General features: G+C 41.7%; 1 protein-coding gene and 1 long non-coding RNA gene across 2 annotated transcripts; both read right to left on the bottom strand.

Annotated features, from left to right (window-relative positions):
- Window positions 1–789: 789 nt before the first annotated feature.
- Window positions 790–3308, bottom strand: LOC139695528 (uncharacterized). Its single transcript, XR_011702325.1, has 3 exons — window positions 3204–3308; window positions 1592–1762; window positions 790–893 (listed from the first exon to the last, which is right to left on the bottom strand). It is a non-coding gene; the product is annotated as an uncharacterized lncRNA (long non-coding RNA).
- A 94-nt stretch (window positions 3309–3402) lies between these two features.
- Window positions 3403–16632, bottom strand: LOC139695244 (uncharacterized). The gene is made up of 5 exons (XM_071593932.1): window positions 16527–16632; window positions 11704–11796; window positions 5706–5897; window positions 4779–5000; window positions 3403–3758 (listed from the first exon to the last, which is right to left on the bottom strand). The coding sequence occupies exons 2-5, from the start codon at window positions 11783–11785 to the stop codon at window positions 3403–3405; spliced, it is 852 nt and encodes a 283-aa protein (XP_071450033.1). The 5' UTR covers window positions 11786–11796; window positions 16527–16632.
- Window positions 16633–22512: the final 5880 nt, after the last annotated feature.

Here is a 22512-nt window from a genome sequence, read left to right as displayed (position 1 = left end):
AGCCCATTAGATAAATGATTTTTTTTAATGTAGTATAGGTCATTGCTTAGTACATGTAGCTGATAATCATTAGTATTTAAAGTTGGAAACGCTGGGAAAAATGTATCAAGATAAATGAATATTAGTTTGAAAATTAAAATATCCACCACAAATAATTTTTTTATATTTATTTTTCAGGACTCATTGAATGACCCGCCTAAGGAAGAAGAGGAATGTTGGCATAGACCAAAAGAAGATGGCAGGTAGTTCTCATAGCAGTAGAGGTTGAGGAAGACTGTGATAGAAGGGAAAATATTGCACAAGCAAGGAAGGAGTTGGAACACAGAAGGCACATTAGAAAGGTTGAATGGAGGAAGGGAACATGCAAAATTAAGGAAGGGTTAAAAGTAGGGTGGTAGTTTAAGCTTATTTTGTTGAAAGAGCCAAAAAATAATCACGGTTCAGTCTAAGTCTGTTCAAAACCTACATTAGATGGTAGAATACCAAATGATAATAAAATCAGCTATAACTACAATCATTTTCAGGATGATTTACCCAGATATTAACCTGCTAGAAAAAGAAATTTTCACCCTTGAACAATTACAGGACTATAGATATGGAGGCACAAAGGGTATAAAGCTCGTCAGAGAGTTGCCTCGAGGTGTGCATTTCTGAAAGGAGTCCAAGATAACTGAACAGCATCCAACTAATGTGAAAAGTTGGTGCTTTCATAACTCATCACTCCTAGATGAATTTGAAGAGTAACTTACCATTTAAGGCTTTATACCAAAAGGAGAAGCAGGCCAATGAACCCCCTGGAGCGTATGTACTCAGTCTATAGATTGGTGATATCACCAATGCTTGCTTGCTGTTATTTCTTGAATCTCTAGGGATGGTCACCCGGAGGTTACTCCCTGAAATTGAATATTTTTCCACTGTAACTAGAGTTTAGCAATATTTCAAATGACTGGGCTGCCTGGTAACAATAACTCTCATCAGATTTTAATGGAATACACTTTTGAAATATGCCAAAGATATTCATCCAAAATTCTGATAGTCTATTCAAGTTCGATCTTTACTTGCTTTGAAAGAAAAGGCCCAATTCCCTAATAATTTTTTGTTTCCCATTGCATGCCTACCCAGCATGATAACCTGAGACATGCAAGTAAAGTCAAAGAATGGATAATCCAAAGGGTTACATGCGGACGGGAGTAAAAACTCCCAGTCATCCAGAGAGATTGAAATTACTTTGCTGAGATGTTGCTGAATGTTGCGAGCAAGTAACCAGAATCAAATTATTCCAGCATAAGGACTAAAATGGCTTATAGTGAGGGCAAGTATTTAAATGTGCAACTGCAAACTTTGTGTTAAAGACAGCATTTAAACTCAAGTGCTTGCAAAGCGTGCTACAATCTCACCCAGAGAGTTTTACCCAAATATTCTGCACAGGACTCCTACCAATATTTGGACATTAAACAAAGTGAAATCTATGTGACATAACATCACTCACTCATTACATAGTTTATGATCACCCTTTGTTCAGGAATTTATTAATGGCTTTTGGAAAAAAAGATTTTCTTACAACTCCTCATCACTGAGTATATCGACTTACCGTCAGGTTCCTTCCAGGATGGGATCGAGACACCTAACTCTCCATGGCTATCCAGCTCCCAAGTCATATTCATGGGACCACCATATGAGTTCCAACCACAAGTAGGCAACACCGATATCGGTTGAACGCCAACCTGATGCAGCAGCAGGCTACCGGGTAATCTCTTCCATACTTTCGCGGGAAAATGAATGAAAAGAGTTTCCAAAAGTCTAGAATAACTGACTGCTCAGATAAAGTGGTATGTAGGTAGATACATTAAAGGTGTATCAAAAATTAGGGATCTGCATTTATTTCAATTTGTTAAAACTAAACTGCTATGTAATGGTATGCTGGAATTTTACAAAGTGCTTAATACTAGTTTCCTATAAGAATGTCATCATTAAATGCATTCTGTAAATAAAATGTTAAGTGAGATGCACCTCCTCAGGAATATCATGGAAAATATTTGCATTCATTGGCTAGGCACTCCACAGTCATTTGGTGTATCAATAAGATGTGTAAAATCTCGACACATTTTGCAAATTTTTCCAATAATGTGTCATGAGAGCACTAAGCCATTAATTAAGAAAGGACAGTCTTGTAAGGTCTAATTAGAGAGAGAAATAGCACTTCAGGGACGACTGTCTCTTGGGTTTGGTCTTTAATAAACAGACTCACCAAAACCTGTACATATCCGACTGCCCCTTGGAAATCCCCTTCGAATCAAACAGTGGAGTATAAACAAAATGGGCATCAATTGATGCGGAGTATCTAGGTCCTGGCTGCCCATGTGCATGGCATACGAGACCAGAGGAGGTTATTATCGTTCTATTGTCCACCCAGGGCATCCAGAACTAGAAAATAACCCTCCATGTTCAGTTTCTTCTCATAACAGGTCTCCATGCATAGGGTGCAGCAGGCCAGGCCGCCCGGCAAATTGGCCTAACTATAAGATGAGAAGACCCACCGCATCTAGCTTCTACCTCTTCTATGTCTACATGGTACTTTGTGAACCATCGCCAGGGCTTGTGGCTGGGCATGATTCAATACCTGGCATGCAACCGTGATAATAACAGGTACATTCACCACAGTATCCAAGTGAGATCCACTTCTCTAAGCATACATAAGGAGGTCAAAGGAAGTTAACTAAGGTTACATGAGTTAATGACAGTATACTAGGCTAATCATAATACAAAAAGAAAAATATGTTTTCCCCCCTGGTGCACTTGGATGCAGTTATTCAGAAATAATCGCCATCAAAAATGACATTTAAACCTGTTGCATTTTCGACTCTACTCCACACCCAATACTCCTCGAATAAGTCTTCATTATTTCTTACCTTTCCCCATATTCTTTGAATGTGATTAACCTGGGAGAATATCTTGAGTGAGGGTAACGCCGAAGTCATTCAATCGAGTCTATACTTTCCATTTCGGTATTTTGGACACGGTATTTGTTTGGAAGGCAACTACTCCTCTTCTTAAAATTCATCGCGACAAACTCCAATTGTTATACCAAATTTTGATGAGATTAAGGCAATCTCAATGTAAAACAACTTTGACGCAGCTCGAAGCGTCTACTTGAAAGCAATTGCGAGCCTAAGTTCCAACGGCTACTCCATGTCATTACTCACCCGAAGTCATCACAGGGTTGCCGGAAAAGTCACACCAAGTTGGAGGCCCCAGGGTTTTGAGCTCATCGGTCCTCGCCATGTAAGAATGGGTGGTGTGAAACCTTGAAGGATTAGAGGAAGAGAGTGTATAGAGAAGAGCACTGTAGGTGGAGACATTTGTAGTTTAAATTTGATAGAAGTGAGTGAGGCAGTTGATTTGTTAAGCGAGGAAGCGAAGGAAGTGACTATGACGGGAGACAAAAAACCTTGCCGTGGTCGCCGTCGGGGTTGTTCGGACCCTGGGTGAGAAAGTGGTGGTTGGTGGTGGCGGAGTCCTAAGATCCGAATCTGCGGTGGTTCCCTTCCCTGCCTCCACGCCGCCCTCAGTAGCCCAAGCCATGGTGCCGGTCTCCAGAGACTGCACCGGCGTGCTGGTCTCGGGATATGCAGTGGTGGTGATGGTGGTCAAGTTGACGATGGTGAGATCCGGCAGAGCTGTCATCAGGTTGGGCCCGGCGGTGGTCGCTCTCCTCGAGGTTGCCGCCGGGGTCGGAGACGTGGTCGTTGTCGGAATCGCTGTGGGAATGCAACGCTATTCTTGCAATTTCACCATCATCAATGCATCCACTTTTGTATTAAATATTCCAAACTCAAGAATGACATATCCATGAATTAATTTTGTTTTTAAATTATAGTTTGTGGATATTTTAACGGAGAAGTGACCCTTGGCTCCCAGGCGTTTGTCTCTTAATACGTGCGTATCGTCCAGGCGTGATTGAGGATAGTTCACATTCCTGGGTTGCACCCCGTAGGAAACACCATTGGCTAGCTATGGGCTTTAGATATTGATTTTGGGAGGCAAGTAGACGGTGGAGATGCAAGGGGTATTTAAGAGTGAAAGAATATTCAGGCTTGGCATTTCACGCTCGAACAAGCTCGCTAATGTTCCCATTTATAAATTTTCATGGACATAAAAAGCTTTGCCCCCAGTTTCCATATGTCCCGTCTTCTAATACTCTCCCCCAAAATTTTTCCCTGGAAGCCCTTTGCCCTATGAAGAACTTTCGCCATCAACAGCTCACCGATCTAAACCCCTCATCTAATGCAGTGCTACTCTTACAGCAGCAGTAAAGACCTTTCGCAACCGAAAAGGTTTTTAGAGCTCAAAAGCTTTGAAATGGCTGTGTACCACGGACTTATCTTCCTCCACGTTAATAAGTCATCATGATGGCTTATCAAGGTCGAAACGGATCGCATCTGTTCGAATAAAAAAAAAGGATAAGCACCAAAGAATCTGAATGAATTAATTTCAAAAAGTTAAGCCTAAAACTTCTAGGTTTACGATACCAATGAAGCTGTTGAGGTACGAAGAGTTTAAGGATCCCAAACAGAAAATATTTTCTTGAACCTGAAACGTTTTGCTGAAAATTTAAGCCTGGACCTTCGATCTTTTGCCACAAAAAATGTAGACCTTTCAAGAACACCTTTACATGTAAGAGGATTAGCATACACACATAAAGTCACATTTATTTATTTCAAAGCTAAATGAAAAACCTTTGCACATATTAGGCTTTAGCTAAAAGTAGTATGACTCACGAATGCAATGATATTCGGTGGCATTCCACACCCGTCCGTCGCAGTATATGTAGTCAGCACCGGAGGTCTCGTTTCGTAGATTCATTATTACTCTCCCAAGTCTAGAGTAAGATTTGGTGGCCAGGTAATGTCCCTGACGACACTTGAGCAACGCAACGGCACCCTCGAAAGTCACCATAATGGACCCCAAGGGCAGCGGGGCCAAAGGACGGCAACCGCGTTCTGGGAAACAGGATGAAAACATTTGGAACATTATGCATCTGTTAGCCAATCTTCAATTGCAAAATATGATTTATGTGGATACCAGGCCCAAAATAATAAAACTCATGTGACACGTGACAAAAACATTCACTTCATTTTCCGGAAAAAATAGAAAAAACTGAGACCGGAGAGAAACAAAATTCTCAAAAAAAAGGAGTACCCCAAGGCGATAAAATATATACCCAAGACCGAATCTGATAGGAAGGACAGCTACTTTTAGAACACGAGCATGACATGATATAATGGGAAATACGTGATAAACATAACAGTTTCAGGTTTAACTTAATGGAACTCCTTCATTATGAGGGTAAAAAGAGACAACATTTCCACCAAAAAGATTATGGTCGTGAAATATTAAATCTTTTTTGTGGAAAACCGAGGTTGGGACTACTACGGCGAATGTCCTTCAAATCAATATAAATCGAAAGTAGAGGTATAATCAAGAATTAGTCTCAATATTTTAGAGGACATCGGGCTTGTGAGCTCATAAATTAGGAGGGGCTAGTAATTATCTGAAGCCTAATTTAACATTTCAGAAATATAGTAATCAAAGAGTGAATAAGTATATAATGGACATAAGTATATAATATATAATGTACAATACATATTGATAAACACTAGCGGTAATAAGAAGGGCAGTGGACGTGGCGAGCGTGGAATACTTACGGACGCAAATGGGCGGCCTTTGATCCCATTCGCCGCTCATGCAGGTGGCGTACTTGGCACCCCACAGAATGGTCCCACGGCGGCATTGGTACTTGACGATTAACCCTCCCTGCAGCAACTTGACGCGACCTTTGGAGAGGGGGGCCGGGACGCAGCTGTTAGCCCTGGTCATTCGCCTAGACATAAGGTCCCCTTGAACGATTTGTAGCATCGACACAATTAAACCACAAGCACAATGACAACGAAATTTAGTTTTTCTATTAATTTTTATTGATATACGACTACTAAAACTATATCGTCGTAACAAAAGTGCATAGTTGAGACAATAATGTGGCAAATGTAAATTGTTCATGTACTAAGGATAATTCATGCATTGTTATCAAAGACAATAGAACTGGGAAACTATATCTCGGTTGAGACACCCAAGACGTATCCAAGAAACCAGTGTCTCGGGCAATAACCCTGAGTAGACGAAATGCTCTAGGTAAGTACTTCTCGGTATCTTTTCTTCTTATCAAATCCTAGTGTTATATATATATACCTCCCATCGACTACAACCCTGACGTTAGTGGAAGGGCTTGAGCGTTCCGATGACAGCTAGACCTGTGCTGGTGGGAGCAATGATACTAGGAGCAATAATAATTGCTCCTGGTAGGGTCACCCATAGATAGGTCGAAGGTTAGGAAGCAGACGCAAGGTAGTCCAAGCACCGTCATTTCCTCATTGAGGCGCCTGCAAAAGGCGTATGACCACAGTGGGGCTCAATTATTATTCCGAAGAATTTAATGATGGACAGTATTGAGAATATGAGTCCTGGCAACTACGGGACTCGGCCCAATCAGCCGTGTGTCGTGCACGATAGCGGGAGAGGCAAGACTTACGAGGTCGTCATCTCACGAAACCATTTCAAAAGAAAACCGACAGCAGTAGGACAGAAGATGCAGAAGGAAAAGACCGAATTAGTCAGAATAGGCATTTGGAATGTTGGGACAATGTCGAGGACAGGAAAATTAAAGAGTACAAAGCGAGAGATGGAAAAATAGATATTTCAGGTCAATGCGAGGTGAGATGGAAGGATAGCTGGGATTACAGGAGTGATAGTTAACGAGTAATATACAGCGGAGGGGACGAGAGCCAACGCGGGGTACCATAATATTGAATAAAGAGGTAGGAAAAAGCGTAGTAAACATAGAACAAGCAACGGATAGAATATTACTTGTGGAGATACAGGGTAAGTTCCGAAAGTAAAGCAATTATTTTTTTAAAGTAATTTATTGAACAGATTTGCGCAAACACTTAAAACTCTTCAAAGTACTGTCCTTGGGCCTATACACATTTTTCCAGCGACTCTGCCATGACCGGTAAGGGTCCTGGAAGGCGTCTTCGGGGATCTCTTGCAAGGCCTTTGTCACGGCTGATTGGATCTCTTCTATGGACTCAACATGGGTTCCTTTCAGCGCTGCCTTGATCCGAGGGAACAAAAATAAGTATACTGGGGCGACGTCAGGACTATAGGGGGGGCAGCGTTTTCACATGTAGTGTGGTCAGGAACTTGGGGACTCCTAGCGCGTGTTGGGAAGGGGCTTTGTCGTGGAGTTGTCAGGTAGCGGAGATGGCTTTTCTCGTCCTGATGACCCCTTTTCGGAGTCTTATCCACGCAGTAGGCGGCGTTAACTGTCTGTCTCTAAGGAAAACACCTTATGAACCACTCCTTTACTGTCGAAAAGACAATGAGCATTGTTTTTACTTTTGATTTGCTCATTCTTGGCTTTCTGAGCGTGGGGGACTGGGCGGTATGCCACTCAGAGCTTTGGCGTGTTGTTTCTGGGACGTATTCAAACACCCAGGTTTCATCACCAGTGATGATGTTTCCAAATAATCAGGTTCATTTTCAATATCCTGCAAAAGTTCACTTGAAATTTCCGTTAGGTTGGTCTTCTGGTCATCTGACAACTTCCTGGGTACGAGCTTGGCGCACACTTTCCTCATCGCTAAATCTTTAGTAACACTGCGAAACGCAACAGTAGACGACAACTTCAGTTCATTGGCAACCATCTTGATACTCAATCGACGGTCAGAGTCCAACAATTATCGAAAACGAGTCACATTGTTATCGATCTTTGAAGACCGCCCAGTATTATTCGTCGTGAACCTCTTCCCGGCCCTCATTAAAGAAAGTCCCCATTAGTGAAAGCAACTCACGAAGAACTCCACGCCTTTTTTTCTAAAAAATTGATTTCTCCTTCCATTACTACTAACTCTACACCCAGGAGAGGAATTCTTTAAAAATCTGCAAGACTCTTAGGAGTTTTACGTGAATCACCAACATCACTTTAATTAACTCGAAACTTGTGAGTAGGACATAGCAGAGACCCCGTAAGCCTCACGAATCATTATGTTAGTCTCATCAAGATATCAAAGCACTTTTCCACTTGATAACATTTTTAATTTACGACTGGATTTCGATGTATTACATCATCATCAGAATCTTCGGGTGCTTCAATCAGTTATTCATTATGTTCGACATCCACCACATCACGCCTGAAGCTACTCAATTTGGTCATCAAGAGATATTTTTCAGTTAACCAAAAACTTAGTAATTGGGTAACGTTGCTCTATTGTCGAATCCATTTTTATCGTGACACAGCCGGCACGCAGAGGTGCCGCTTCCGGAGCATGAAGAGCACAGTGCCCGGTTTGCGGCAAAGATTAGCGTTCCCTCCCCCACCTTCTCCAAGTAGTTCTGTCCTACTCTGACAAATGAAAGCGGCGCAGGAAATTCGACTACATTACTTTCGGAGCGCACCCTGTAAAAACAGAACCAATGAGCTTGGCCATTATTCAGGTATACATGTACATTCCACCATGCAAGCATAAGAAGGAAGAAGTCGATAGTATATACGATCAGTTGGAGGACTTAATCGAGTATTTTCCTGCATGGAAACATTTGATAGTGATGGGGGATTGGAATGTGACGATAGGCGAAGGAAGAGACGGTAATGGGGTGTGGGACTACGGTTAAGGTACGAGGAATGACCGCGGGGAGAACGCAACTGAGCGTGGTAGGAGACAGGGGTCACTGATCACTGACAATTGGTTAAGACACCAAAAAGGCGTGGGTATACATGAAAAATGCCAGATGACTCAAAAAGGAATCAGTTACATTATATAATGGTTAGGTACAGGTTTAGGAATAGTGTGATCAATTCGCACAGCTTCCCTGGAGCAGGTGCGCACTCTGACCACAATTTAGTTGTTATGAAGTGTAGCGTCCGTTTCAAAAGGATGAGGAAAGGGCGCCGGGTTAATGGAATGTAGAAGCATTAACTGGATTGAAAAGAAAAGACAGTAGGCTGTAGACAAAATGATGGATGAGGGGAAAGAGCTGATTACTATCGTGGAAAAATGGGAATTTATCAAAAAAGGGATATCGAAAACCGCAAAAGAAACTATAGGAAGGTTGACGGGAAAAGGGCAAGGAAACCATAGATCACGGATGAGATTATTAGAAAGATAGATGAGAGAGGGAAATGGAAAAATGTAAACACCTAGTTAGGCAGAAGGAAGTAAAAAGAGTAAAATTATAATTTTAGAGGGATGCAAATAGGGCCAAAAATAGCATGGTGGAAGACGCAGTGCGAGGATATGGAAAGTCTGCAGAGGAAGGGTGAAATTGGTGCGCTATACTAGAGGGTTAAACTACTATCAGGAAATAAGAAGGGAAGCTCTGTGCTAACAGTTACAGAGAAGTCGAATATGACAATAGTTGAAACAGCAAAGATCCAAGAGAGATAGAAGGAATATATAGACGAACTGTATCGTAGAGAACTTAGGCCAAAAAAGTTAGACATTGAAAGAGAACATGACGTAGATGAGAATAGCTTAGGTCCAGGACCTTAGGTCGACGATGAAATAGAAAGGGCATTAAGAGAGATGAAATCAAGTAGTAGTAGTTTTAATGGGAGGCGACGAACAGCTTATTTCTTTGCGCAATTCGGGATGGATGGGAACGGTAGGGTGGAGAGAAACCCGGTGTCGTTATCAGGCTACTCTTGTCGAAAGGCGCCAAGGGATCTGCAGTTTAACGTCCCATCCGACGGACGGCGTACTCGTACTCACTCAAAGTGCACTTCACAAAACACCGCAAGTAGGGATCGGGATACCACTGAAACATACTTGTTGTCTCCAGTATTTTAATCTGGGTCCTCTCAATGGGAAGCCTGTACGTTAGCCACCGCACCATCCCGATCCCCAAGATGAAATCAAATAAGGCCGTGTGGGTTGCCAACATTCCTGTGGAACTACTAAAAAGTTTAGGAAAATGAGGGAGAAAGAGACCATATGGATTGATTCGTAACATCTATGAGGAAGGCACCCGGGGGGAAGACATTGCGAGATCAGTGTTAGCTCCTATTCCGAAAAAGGTAATGGCTACATCATTTGAGGGCTACAGAAATATAAGTTTGATATCCTACGCAGCTATAGTTGTTCTCAGGATCATAAACAAAAGGATAGAGAGTAGGGCAAATGATTACTTAGGGGATGATCAGTTTGGATTCAAGAAGGGGAGAGGCACGCGTGAAGCCATTGCTGTAATGAGATCACTAATAGAGAGGAATATAGAATACAATCAGAACGTATTTGCCTGTTTCGTAGATTTCGAAAAGACGTTTAACAGAGTGAATTGGGAAAACTAAGGAGTATATTGCAGAAAATAGGAATAGATTGGAGGGACAGGAGGCTAATCCGCAACCTGTACATGTCTCAGACTGCTCAGGTGCGAGTGGGGAACGGGAAGTCCGAGTGGACAGTGTTAGAAAGAGGTGTAAGGTAGGGTTGTCCATTATCGCCGGTGCTGTTCAACGTATATGTGGGGGAAATGATTCAAGAGGTATGGGAAGAACTACAGGGACTCTAGATGTACAGGTAGGAATGAGAGTCGACGGGGAATTCGTAAAATCAGTTAGGTATGCTGATGACCGAGTTCGTCAGTCAGCCAAGAGGTTGCAAGCATTTCTGAGTATATTGGAAATTCAGTGAATTGCATTGCATTGCATACCAAGACTGGGGAGGAAGAGAGATGATATGCTAGATTGACAAAGCTGTGAGTGAAAATTTACTAAAATTAAAAGCAAAGGAAGCTGTTTATAGGACAGAATAAGAGATAGGAAGAAAAGTTGGATAATACACGCCGTAAGGAAGGAGTTTGGGAATTTTAAGAAGGAATGAAGGTCACCTAAGAAGGATAAGGGTATCGGGATGGCTTACGCATGGGCTTCCCACCCGGGTTTAAATCCCAGAGGCGGCAGATATTTTTCAGTGGTATCCCGATCCCTAATTGAGGTACTTAGTGGAGAGAACTTTGAGTGAATACGACGTCCGTCGGATGGGGCGTTAAACTGCGGACCCCTTGGCGCCTTTCGACAAGAGTGGGATAATCCCGACGATGGGTCAATCCTCCGGATGCCTGCCTAGAGCAGAATGACAATGAGAGTAACTAATCCTTCACTTCTACCATATCGAATAAAAATATAAGTTTAACTAAATCGCATGCGAGGAACTTTGTGAATTCTCATGTATTCGACTGTTTCTTCGAGAGAGAGATGCGACCGAGATCATTTTCAAATGACATATTTCAATTTGTGTCCACAACTATACACGTAATGATCGAGGTCCATCATTTTTGTTTTGCGTTTCGTTTTAAACTGAAATTTCTGCCGCTATTTAATTTTAAACCCCCAAATGAAACAATATAGAACTTAATTCAAGAGCAGAAAAATATTTGAAAGAAGCTAATTGATTAAAGTAAATGACAATATTTTTTACAGAAAAAATTGACTCCAAGGGAAACCTTCGAAACACCATTTAAATTAATACTGTACCTGAGGATATAGGGACATTAGCCACAATACCCGTACCATTCAATAATACGCAAGAACCCGTCGACAACTTACATATTTTCATTAAAGATTGCGCTATCCGGAAAAGGGCGACTCACCAAAATGCAACGAAGGATGTACCATGATGACGGCGAGGAAGAAAGCGAAGAGAACCCTCGGTCCACTGATAAGGGCCGCCATGCTGCTTCCCTCTGATTGTGACGTCACAGGATGAATCATAAAATAAAAATGGAATTTTATAAATGACACGAAAGCTAACACGGAAATGGGAGGCCAATTTTATATGACAAAGGCAATAGATGCCTTTCCATTGGCATTTACTAATTTAACATCTGGACTGGATGAACTCAGAAAACATATTTATATCATAAATTTGTGATTGTCCTTGGAATAACACCGCATATATTCGGAGACCAGATGCAACGCTAAAGTATTCACAGAGAGAAATTGGTTTACATTTCTCGCCTAGGCAAAACAACTTCAGAATCAAGGAAAATATAAATTCTTTTGAACTACAGGGTCTCACCCAAAAGTGGTAGGACTGATTTTTTTACAAGAATTTTATTGACGATATACTTACATCGACTTAATAATCTTCAAAGTATGCTCCTTGAGCTACTACACACTTAGTATAACGTTGCTCCCATTCCCCGTACGCCCGCTGGAAATTTTCTTTGGGGATGCCGTTGATGACCCTCGTCGAAGCCTCTTGAACGGCCTTTATCGAGTCAAAACGTCGTCCCTTGAGCTGTCTTTTCATCAGGGAGAAGAAGAAGAAGTCCGGTGGTGCCAGATCGGGAGAATAGGGCGGGTGCGGTAACGTGGCAACGCCGTATTTGGCCAGGAGCTGTTGGTCGACACTCAGAATTTTCGGCACTATCTTGGCGCACACCTTGCGCATGGCCAAATCCTGTGAAATAATGCGTTGGACGTTGGATGCAGACAGACCCAACTGGTCTGCAATTTCTTCACTGGTTAAGCGTCGGTCTGTGCTCAGCAGTGTCCTCACTCTGTCCACATTCGTGTCGGTTCTTGCCGTCGACGGCCGTCCGGAGCGATGGTCGTCTTCAACGAGCTCCCTACCCTCTTTTAACAACTTGTGCCACTCAAATACTGTGGAAAGGCTTAAGGCAGTGTCGCCATAAGCCTGCTTGATCATATCGAGGGTCTCAGTTGCCGTCTTCCCGAGTTTCGCACAAAACTTCACGGAATAACGTTGCTCTAAATTCAGATTCATTTTGTTTTTCGACGTGGACAAAAACTTGCTTCACTAAAAACGGTTTCCTCAATCAACGACAGCCCGCAGGCAACTGAGGTTGGTGTCGGATTGTTGCTAAGAGCCCCCTCCACCTAACCCTGCCAAGCAGACCCCCCTCCACCGCTCCGTTCGCACCAGAGAAAATCAGTCCTACGACTTTTGGGTGCGACCCTGTATTATTTACAAATATCTTGGACCACCCGCCGAACTTAAACGAGGATTGGGTTCTTCCTAATTATATTGTCATGCCGTGGAATTTGAAATGTTTGTTTCTCTAGGTTTCAATGCAAGCAACACTTCACACTTAAGGAAGGAGTTTGGGAATTTTAAACCAAAACAAATTAAAAACAGAATCAGTCAAGGATCAAATCATTCAAAAATACCAAAGGAAAAATGCGCTTTTTAAATATGTTTTCTATTTCTGTATTTACAAGTAAATAGCTTCTGCAGATTAAAACTTTCATTCTGGATCCAGGTCGCCTTAGAGGTTTGATGAAAGTCAGAAGTAGAACATTTCACGACGCAAAAACGTAAAATGAAATAATAATTTTGGAAGCATCAATATAACACTAACTATGGATAACTTTATCTAGTTGAAAAATTTCTTTAACATCATATTATTACATTAGCTTAGAAAGAGTTTTAAACTTGAACACGCAAATCCCATTGATGAAATGCAGATCCTAATTTAAAATGATAAGCTATTGGTTTTTGGGAATGGCTTAATATTTGGAAAGTCTGTTCCTAATTTTTCTTAAAATCTCAAGTCCTTCCCAGAAACTGTCTATCGAATGATTCAGTTCATTGGGTATGGAAACAAAACCAGGCAATTGCTTTCAAGTCTCTCAAATCTTCGATGACTGTGGCTCTTGTTTTAAAAATATTTGATCCATTTTTAATTTGGATACTTTTTCTAATTGTAATAAATAAAAGGCAATATGCAATTTCGTATGTGTTTAGTATTCGAGTCCGATGTGGTGTCTCATCTCTATACGGTTGGCATCACTGGGGATAAGAAAAGAAGGTGACTACATAGTGGATTGAGCAGTCATGTGACAAAGTGTAACGCCACAAGGCAGGCTAATAACATAGCTAGAAATAAATGATAGCATATTTGATAACTACCATGACATATCGAATTCATTTTACATTCCTTAAGATAATATTAAATGTACATTAAATGTCATATATTTCATTTTGGTATTTTTTCAATATTTCACGTTTCAATTCACTAGGTTCCGGATGACCCAGGCCCTAAATACTATATATTTCTTAATGACAGGCCGAGCGTTCAATTAAAAATAAAATAAATGACCCTAATATGGGCGAAGCGTTTCAGCAATTATTTTTTGACTACGATATTTAAAAATTTCGAATTAACTAAATTCCCCCTTAAAATGTGAACACATTAGGAATTTGTGTTTCAAGATACCCATAAACATTGGATTACTTCATCAAATACAGTTTCTCCGTTAAACCCTAGGCATTCTCAACCATGGACTTCTAGATGCGAGGTCCTGGTGCGGCGTCGGTTTAGACTCCAATTTATACTTGTACCTTCCCGAGTCTGGGAACGACCCTCTCCGCGAGGGAGGGCTAAATCCATGCGTCTTTCGGTCGGTAGGGGCGGACTTTGGAAAACTTGCCATCAATCAGCGTGGCGTTGAAACGTTGTCATGAATACACAAAATAAAGTAAAATTATAATTTCAGGGAAACATATTTTAAATGGAATTCCATTCCATTTTACGTGCAACTGATAATGGCTAGTGTTGAGCACGGTTGCCCTCAGAATTATGATCGGAATAAAATAATCATAAGTAGCACTCAATCCACCTGAGTATAACATCGAAGAGTCAATTAATTCACCAATTAAGAATAAGTTGCAATGAGAAACGAGTTTTTGTGACCAAAATCAAGAAGAAATTGGGCGAGCTAAGATCCTCGCGTTTTATTCTTATCGAAAAATGGGAAAGACATTCTGACGCCAATATGGAACGGAAGGGTCTTAAACTTGAAAGCTCATAATTTTACTCTACTACGTATAGAATTGGCAGATTAATACTTAAGTGAATATATTCATTGTTACTACATGAGGTACTGTCCAGTAAAACAGTAAACAAGCACTGTGCTTAGCGAAGTACTCGGCGTGGAATGCAAAATTAATTAGATACAATTACTCCCGCGTTTTGGACGGAAAGAAAGTATTTTTAGAATGTAGCTTTTAATATTACCGCGAAAGAAGTTGGTGAATCCATTTGCAGATAAGACCCCAGCGGAAGACTCCCCGATAAGTGAAAATAAAAAACGCATAGAATTAGCGTTACTGAGAGAGAGGGATAGAAGTAAGCTTCAAATGCTTTCGACTGATATAGCGGATCGGGAATTGAAATGATTACGAGGATAATATTTATGAATAGCTGTCCAAAAACTGATGAAACAGTTACTGTCCAAATAAATGTCAGGTGCCAGCATTCTGAATTCAATGGCAAACATATAAAATGAATGCCAATTGTGTGCTCAAGTGTATCACACGCAAATCTATAAGCTTGCATAATGTTTAAGTGAAAATGTTATTGTGAATGCATAGCGCCCACAACCCACCCCTTTGGCGCACGCAGGCAACTGTAACGTCACCAGTCATTGATATGAAGCAAATAACATTTATTTTAATACTGTTTGCAAAGGAAGTGCGCAACTGTAAAAAGGAATTAGCAGTTTTCGTAATATTAGCCTCAAATATACTTTCAGAAGTGACGTGCTTAAATACAGGTGTCTTCATTAGCAAGGACTTGGCAGAGATAAGGCCATCTAAGACAGCGTCTGGAGTTCACACTTCCCAGTTTATTCTCTACCCTTAGAATACAATTCAACAACATGAAATCTTATGTACTCTCCTCTACAACAATAAAAATCTACAGAACTGTAATACAGCATCTATTTCCCATATTGATGTCATCGCTTTGTGAGATGTACTTGAAAACATTTAATTTTGTCTTTAAGGGTCGCCTTGAATGCTTTATTATTACGAGTTTCTCATATAGAGGAAACGGCCGGTATATCGACTTCTGAATGAAAAATCACAAAGGAAACCTGTCCGTTTCGATGCCAATCATTTCGAATTATGACAATGTAATATATTGACATAATTCGAAATTACCTGCATCGATTATTTATATTATCAATAGATTATTTTAACAAAAGGTAAAGAACCGCCAGAAGCATAAAGATCACCAGCGGTAATGGAGAATAATACTCATAATTGACATTTCTCAAGCATGTGGAACAATGTGAAGAATTAATCCATTTTCGAAGTAAAAGTGCACGAAGGAATGGAGCAAAATTTTTATATGTACTTTTGATGAATTGAAAAGCGTCACGTGATCACGTTTTAATTATACACGAGGAGGCGGCAGAAAAACGGAGTTAGAGTGAATGAATTACCTAATAGAATATTACAATTCCTAAGGTTTTAATGCTGAGCCCGAAGAAAAACTCCTACCCAGAAGTTTCATTGAAAATTGAGACCATGCTGAGAAATTAAAACACAAAAGACACTCGTGTAAACTCAAACAAGGCTTTCCCCTCCGCACAATTCGTCGGTATGCAATAGGAATATGCTTGGAAAATGGAAAAAATCCATTGAAATAAAATTAATACGTACCTTGTGGTGATGTAATTGTCGTGACAAGTCGTGTGTATCTGGTGACTTAGTTTAAGCGGCGTAGAGTAGGTTAACGTGCGATGGAGTCCGGTAGCCGCTTCGCCGGGATGCTGGTGCCTTCTATCGGAAAATGGACCGTTTCATTCCTCTGATACGTTTCCGTTGGTGGAATCCTAGATGGCCTATCCTGGGTTGGTTCGACAGCGGGGAGCAAATAGGACAAGACGACCCGGAGAAGAATAGAACAGCCTCCCTCCCTCCGGAAGGGGCGGGTTGTGTATGCGAGGGGGCTGATAAGCAGGTCGCAGGGAGGGCTGTGGAGGAGGGGCAGCGGAGGGGCGAGAAACGCGACCCATGCCTAGTCGGGCGAAGGATCGACAGAGCTGAAAATATTGCTGCCCAGGGTCCCCCAGAAAAGGGGAATCAATTGGTCGGTTCTGTCGGTTGATGACCATACTTCGGCGGTTTTCGAAGGGTAGGTGCAACTGTTTGGACGAAGGCAAAAGTATTTTTTGTCCATGCGTGATCGAAAAGATAATATTCCATCCGCAAACAATTGACCCCATTAGGTTTCTTTCGGAAGTCAACTGTTGGTTCTATGAGCATCGTGATTTTCAATTGCGCGACGGTGTGCTCTTGCCATTCGGATTTCGTGGGCATTTATAATAATAGGGCTGCTCAATTAAAGGCGATCATTACCTTTTCCATTCGCATGATTTATCTAAAAGAATGAATTTCAAACTTAATGCATACGATCCCTGTATCAAGTGATAAAAATCTAATTCTACGTAGATGCCTCTTCACACTGAAAAACCTCATATTAGTAACTCGTTGGTCTAAAATACAAACAGGTTTAAGAACACCGTCCGGTGCGTCGGCATCAATGGGGAGAGCCTTTAAGTAAGAGGGCCTTGTTTCAGTTATGTATTGTCCTTGGCGTGTACTACAAAGGTAATCACCCAGGACAAAGCACCTAAAGAGTAGAGGTAAGCGTGTTGGAAGGAAGGAGAGGTGCATCTTACCGGTAGCTCGGAGGTAGTCTGAGGTTCGAACAGCGACTTCGGGAGGATTAGGGTACTTGGGGGTAGGACGGAAGGATAACCCGCGATTCCGAGAGGAATAGTCCTGATTCAGTGATGCCGCTGATGGGTTCAGAGAGCGTGGCCCTCCGACGGACGGTGACTCGTAGCGTTATACATTAAGGTTCGCCGACAGCTAAGCTCATTTTTTACCACTGTCAAATAGTTTTTTTTAACCATATATCTTTTGAATACATAAATATATAATGACAATTATGTCACCAGCGATATTGTTTCTGGTCTGCTGTCACTAGGCGATACCCGAATTTGGCGGCGACTCGATGCATCGTCAGTCAGGATTTCATAGCGCGAACCAATCGAGATGCCACTCTTCTGCAAGTTCCCTGACAGTCTCGATGTTGGAGTCATCAGTCCACTTTTATGGTCTCTCGGAAGGCTCGTCATCTTCCACTGACTGACTGCCCTTTTTAGAACCAGGTACACCATTCACAACACGTGGAGCGTTTCACAACATTCTCACCATCAGGCCTTGATAATCACCTTCAAAGTTTCCCCGATGGATTTGAGAAGTTTCACATAGAATTTGACAGAACAAGGCTCCTCCTTCAAAGAGTTCACTTCCGCGGATCCGATTTTTCGCCACACCCCACGCAAACTCCTTCACATACGAGTAATACATTACACTTAACTGACCGTAACTAATCAACAAAACAAGATATTTTGAAGTGCTTGAAGGCGGTTATTTGGGAAATTTCCGCGGACACAGCGCCTCCAATTGGATTAAAAAATAATTGGAGGCTCGCTGTAAAACGTCCGAGAACTTTTTCAACTGACATCGTAATTCGTTACCACTATGATGAAGGGATACGAGCCCAGAATGTCTCCTGGATTTGGGGTAGGGGAGAAGCCGGAAATGGATTGAAGTGCGCTCGGAGTCGGCGCAAATTAAAAAGCTGCAGTAATTTCCTTTTATTTCTCGCAACGCTACATTAATGGCAGAGTTCCGCTGGTAAAACAACGAACTAGCTATAAACATGGGGAGGCCCAAGTCGGCCTGACTTAGGGATGGCGGTAGATGTTTAAAAAATATCAAGTTTAAAGACACCATGTTGTGCAGTATTTCTATGGCAGTCATCAATAGTCATGTTTTCAGTGAATTTGTGAAAATGGAGAAAATTCGTCATCGTTATTTGATCCAATACTTTTATTTGAAAGGCCTCAGACCAACCAATATAAAAGCTGAACTGGATTCCACTCTGGGTGAGTCTGCTCCTTCGTTTACAACAGTAAAATATTGGGTTGCAGATTTTAAACGAAACCGTACCAGCTGTCAAGACGAGCATCGCATTGGTCGACAAAATGAGGTGACGATTCCAGAAACGGTGAAGATAATCCAAAAAGTGATACTGCATGGTCGTTAACAGAAATTGCGCGAGCTAGCAGACAGGATTGGCATTTCAAAAAGTTTGGACATTAACTAAAAATTTGGACATGAGAAAGCTATGTGCAAGATGGGTGCCGCGTTTGCTCACACTCGAACAATACCAGTGTCGTGAAAATGTTTCAATTGAGTGTTTAGCAATGTTTCACAGCAACAAGGCAGAGTTCTTGTGCTGTTTCAGTACCATGGATTCATCACTGCTCACCCGAGACAAAATAACAATCAAAATAATGGATTCTAAAGGGGAAACCGACTCCAAAGAAAGCGAAGACCGATTCATCTGCAGGCAAGGTCATGCCGTTGGTTTTTTGGGATGCGCGTGGGATAATTTTCATTAACTATCTTTGAAATGGGAAATCTACCAACGGCGATTATAATCCGAATGTACTGCAACGTTTGAGCGAAGAAATCAAGCAAAAGCGGCCGCATTTGGCTAAGAAGAAAGTGTTGTTTCATCAAAACAATGCACCAGCTAACAAATCCGTTATTGCAATGTCCAAAATTCATGAATTCAAGTTTGAATTGCTACCTCATGCACCCTATTCGCCAGATGTAGCCCCCTATGATTATTTTCTATTCGCAAACTTCAAAAGATGGCTCGGTGGTCGAAGGTTTTCCAACCGTGAAGAAGTGATGCCGGCAGTTAATGGCTATTTTGAGGAGCAACACAGTTCTTATTATAAAAAGGGTATCGAACTTATTGAACATCGCTGGGAAAGGTGTTTAGAGCTGAGTGGAGATTATGATGAAGAATTTATAAATTTTTTTCCAAAATTTTCGTTTTCTTTGTTGGGTCGGGTACTTCTGGGACCACCCTCGCAAGGTTGACGTTGGATGCAAAGTCAATGTAAGAAGATCTCTTGGCCTGTTTTACGATTTTCGGGATTGCACTCGCAGCTGTCGAAAAAAGCCCAATTCGTTGCTGTTGGGTATTTTGTAAAACTGCGCAGAGCTCTTTCTCATCCGGATCACCTTGTTACATTCGTCGTTCCACCCTGGGACGAGTGATCTTTCGGGATGACCGAGGTACTCTGGCGTTTGCCGCTGCGACGAGTATAGCGACTCGGCGGTTCTCTAAGCGTCGAAACTGGTACCGTTTTCTACTGAAAACTCAGGCTCGGCCAATTGGTTCTGCGAATAGGCTAGTTTTCTGGATAATTAAAAACTTTGCAAAACTGTCTCCTTTGAATGCAAAGAGGGAAAAGTGATCGCTCCCACAATGATTGTATTGAGCGGACATTCAATTTTGTAGCCTAACTGATCGAACAAATTCATATCTATGGCTAAGAATGCTCCGTTAAAACGAGTTCTTCACCACTAAAATAGTCTAAAATATTCGACAAAATTTGATAACATTCTTCCTGTCCAATTCCTCTGGGCCCTTCAGCTTCTCCGTAGGGGATCATGAGCATTGAAATCTCCAACGAAAATAAATGGACAAGGTACAAGAAGGACAAGTGCCTCGAGATTAAAACAAGTGACAGGAGAACTATTCGGTTAATAAAGGTTACCGAGTTGTTTTGCGTTGGGCTGCATACTGTGACGGCCCCTTCTTCGAATGGGGTTGCGAGTTAGCACACGGGAGGCACAAAGGGCCTCCGGAGCTGCAACTGCCAATCCACCATGAAGCTAGTAGCCCAATGACGTTATCCAACCTAAAAACGTACATCTCTTGTCAGTCTCTTTGAAATGAATCTCTTGCAGATGGATACAAGAGGGGTTAAAATTGTGTATAGGACAGCCTGCCCCTCATGGCGATGAAATCCATTGTAGTTACCTGGCGAAAAATTCCGTATAATTAATTATAAAAATAACATAAGTACAAATAAATGCGGTCTTTTTTGCTTATGAAATTATTATTAAGTACCGCTACAATGGGGCAAAGGCTTTTTATCACCCGACCGTGTCCGGACTGGATCATTTGGGTGTTGTGTTTTTCCTCGTTACCTAAATTACGCTTCGTCCCCAGGATAGAATGTTAATAGTAGAGATAAAAACAGAACCGAAAAAATTGGGCATGCTCAGAAATACATACCACCAAGCAATTACGAAGAGGAAGAAGTCGATATGGCATACGATTAGTTAGAGGATATAATCACGCGTTCCTTCAGGGAAATATTTTATAGCAATTGGAATGTGACGGCAGGCTAAGGAAGAGATGGTGATGAGGTGGGGGATTACAGGAGTGATAGTTATAGAATAATATCCAGCGGCGGGGACCAGAGCCAATGAGGGGTGGCCATTATACTGAACAAAGAGGAAGAGAGGTGTAGTAAACATAGAACAAGCAACTTCACCAACACTTATTTTATACACCACAAAAGGCGTAGGTAAACATGGAAAATGCCAAGAGACTCAGAAAGTTATCGGTTACATCATATTATGGTTAGCCTAAGATTTAGGAAATGTGATCAAGTTGCACAGTTTCCTGGGAGCTGATGCAGAATCTGATCACAATTCATGAACTCGAACATCCGCTTCAAAAAGACTAGGCAAGGTCGGTGGGTTAGGAAATGGATTGTAGAAGCATTAACTGGGATGAGGCATATCAGCAGGTTGCAAAGAAAATCGTAGTAGTAGTAGTTTTAAGGGGAGGCGACCGACAGCTAAGGTCATTTGCGCCATAGGGGAAGGACAGGAAAGGATGAAGGGTGGAGAGAAACCCGGCGTCGGCATTAGCCTGCTCTTTACGAAAGGCGCCAAGGGGTCCGCAGTTTAACGTCCCATCCGACGGACGGCGTACTCACTCAAAGTGCCCTCCACAAAGCACCTCAAGTAGGGATCGAGATACCTCTGAAAAATATTCAACACCGCCGGGATTTGAACCCGCGCCCTCAGGGTGGGAAGCCAGTACGTTAGCCCCCGCACCATCTCGATCCCCAAGAAAATCGTGCATGAGGGAAAAGAGCTGATTACTATCAAGGAAAAATGGATATATATCATAAGAGGGATACCGATAGCCCCAAAAGATACTATAGGGACCGTTAATATGAAAAGGACAAGGAAATTATGGATTGCATTTGAGATGATTAGAAAGATAGATGAGAGAAGGAAATGGAAGAATGTAAACATATGAGTTAGGCAAAAGGAAGTACAAAGAGTTAAATAATAAATTAAAATGAGTAACATTTAGAGCGAAAGAAGCGTGTGAGTGGGAGATGGAGAGTGCAGATGGACAGCGTTACGAAGCGGTGTAATGCAGTGTTGTCCATTATCATGTGCCGTTCAATATTCATGAGGAGGATATGATTAAATTGGCATGGGAAGATCTGGAGATAGAAATAAAAGTCGGCAGGGAATTCATAAAATCAGTTAGGTTTGCTGATGACCAAGCTCTGGTTCGTCACTCAGCCAAGGGGTTACAAGCATTGCAGAGTGAATTGGCAATTCAGTGTGATAGATATGGGATTGGAATCAATATAAATAAAACAAAGGTTATGGCACTTTCCAGAAAAAGAAAGGCCAAGATTAACATTAAAATAGGAGAATAGGAACTAGAGCAGGT

This window comes from Hetaerina americana, unplaced genomic scaffold (assembly GCF_022747635.1).
Source record: "Hetaerina americana unplaced genomic scaffold, ioHetAmer1.1.p SCAF_6, whole genome shotgun sequence".
Taxonomy (NCBI): domain Eukaryota; kingdom Metazoa; phylum Arthropoda; class Insecta; order Odonata; family Calopterygidae; genus Hetaerina; species Hetaerina americana.
The sequence above is the reverse complement of the archived record's forward strand: the minus strand, read 5'-3'. Positions and strand labels throughout refer to the sequence as shown.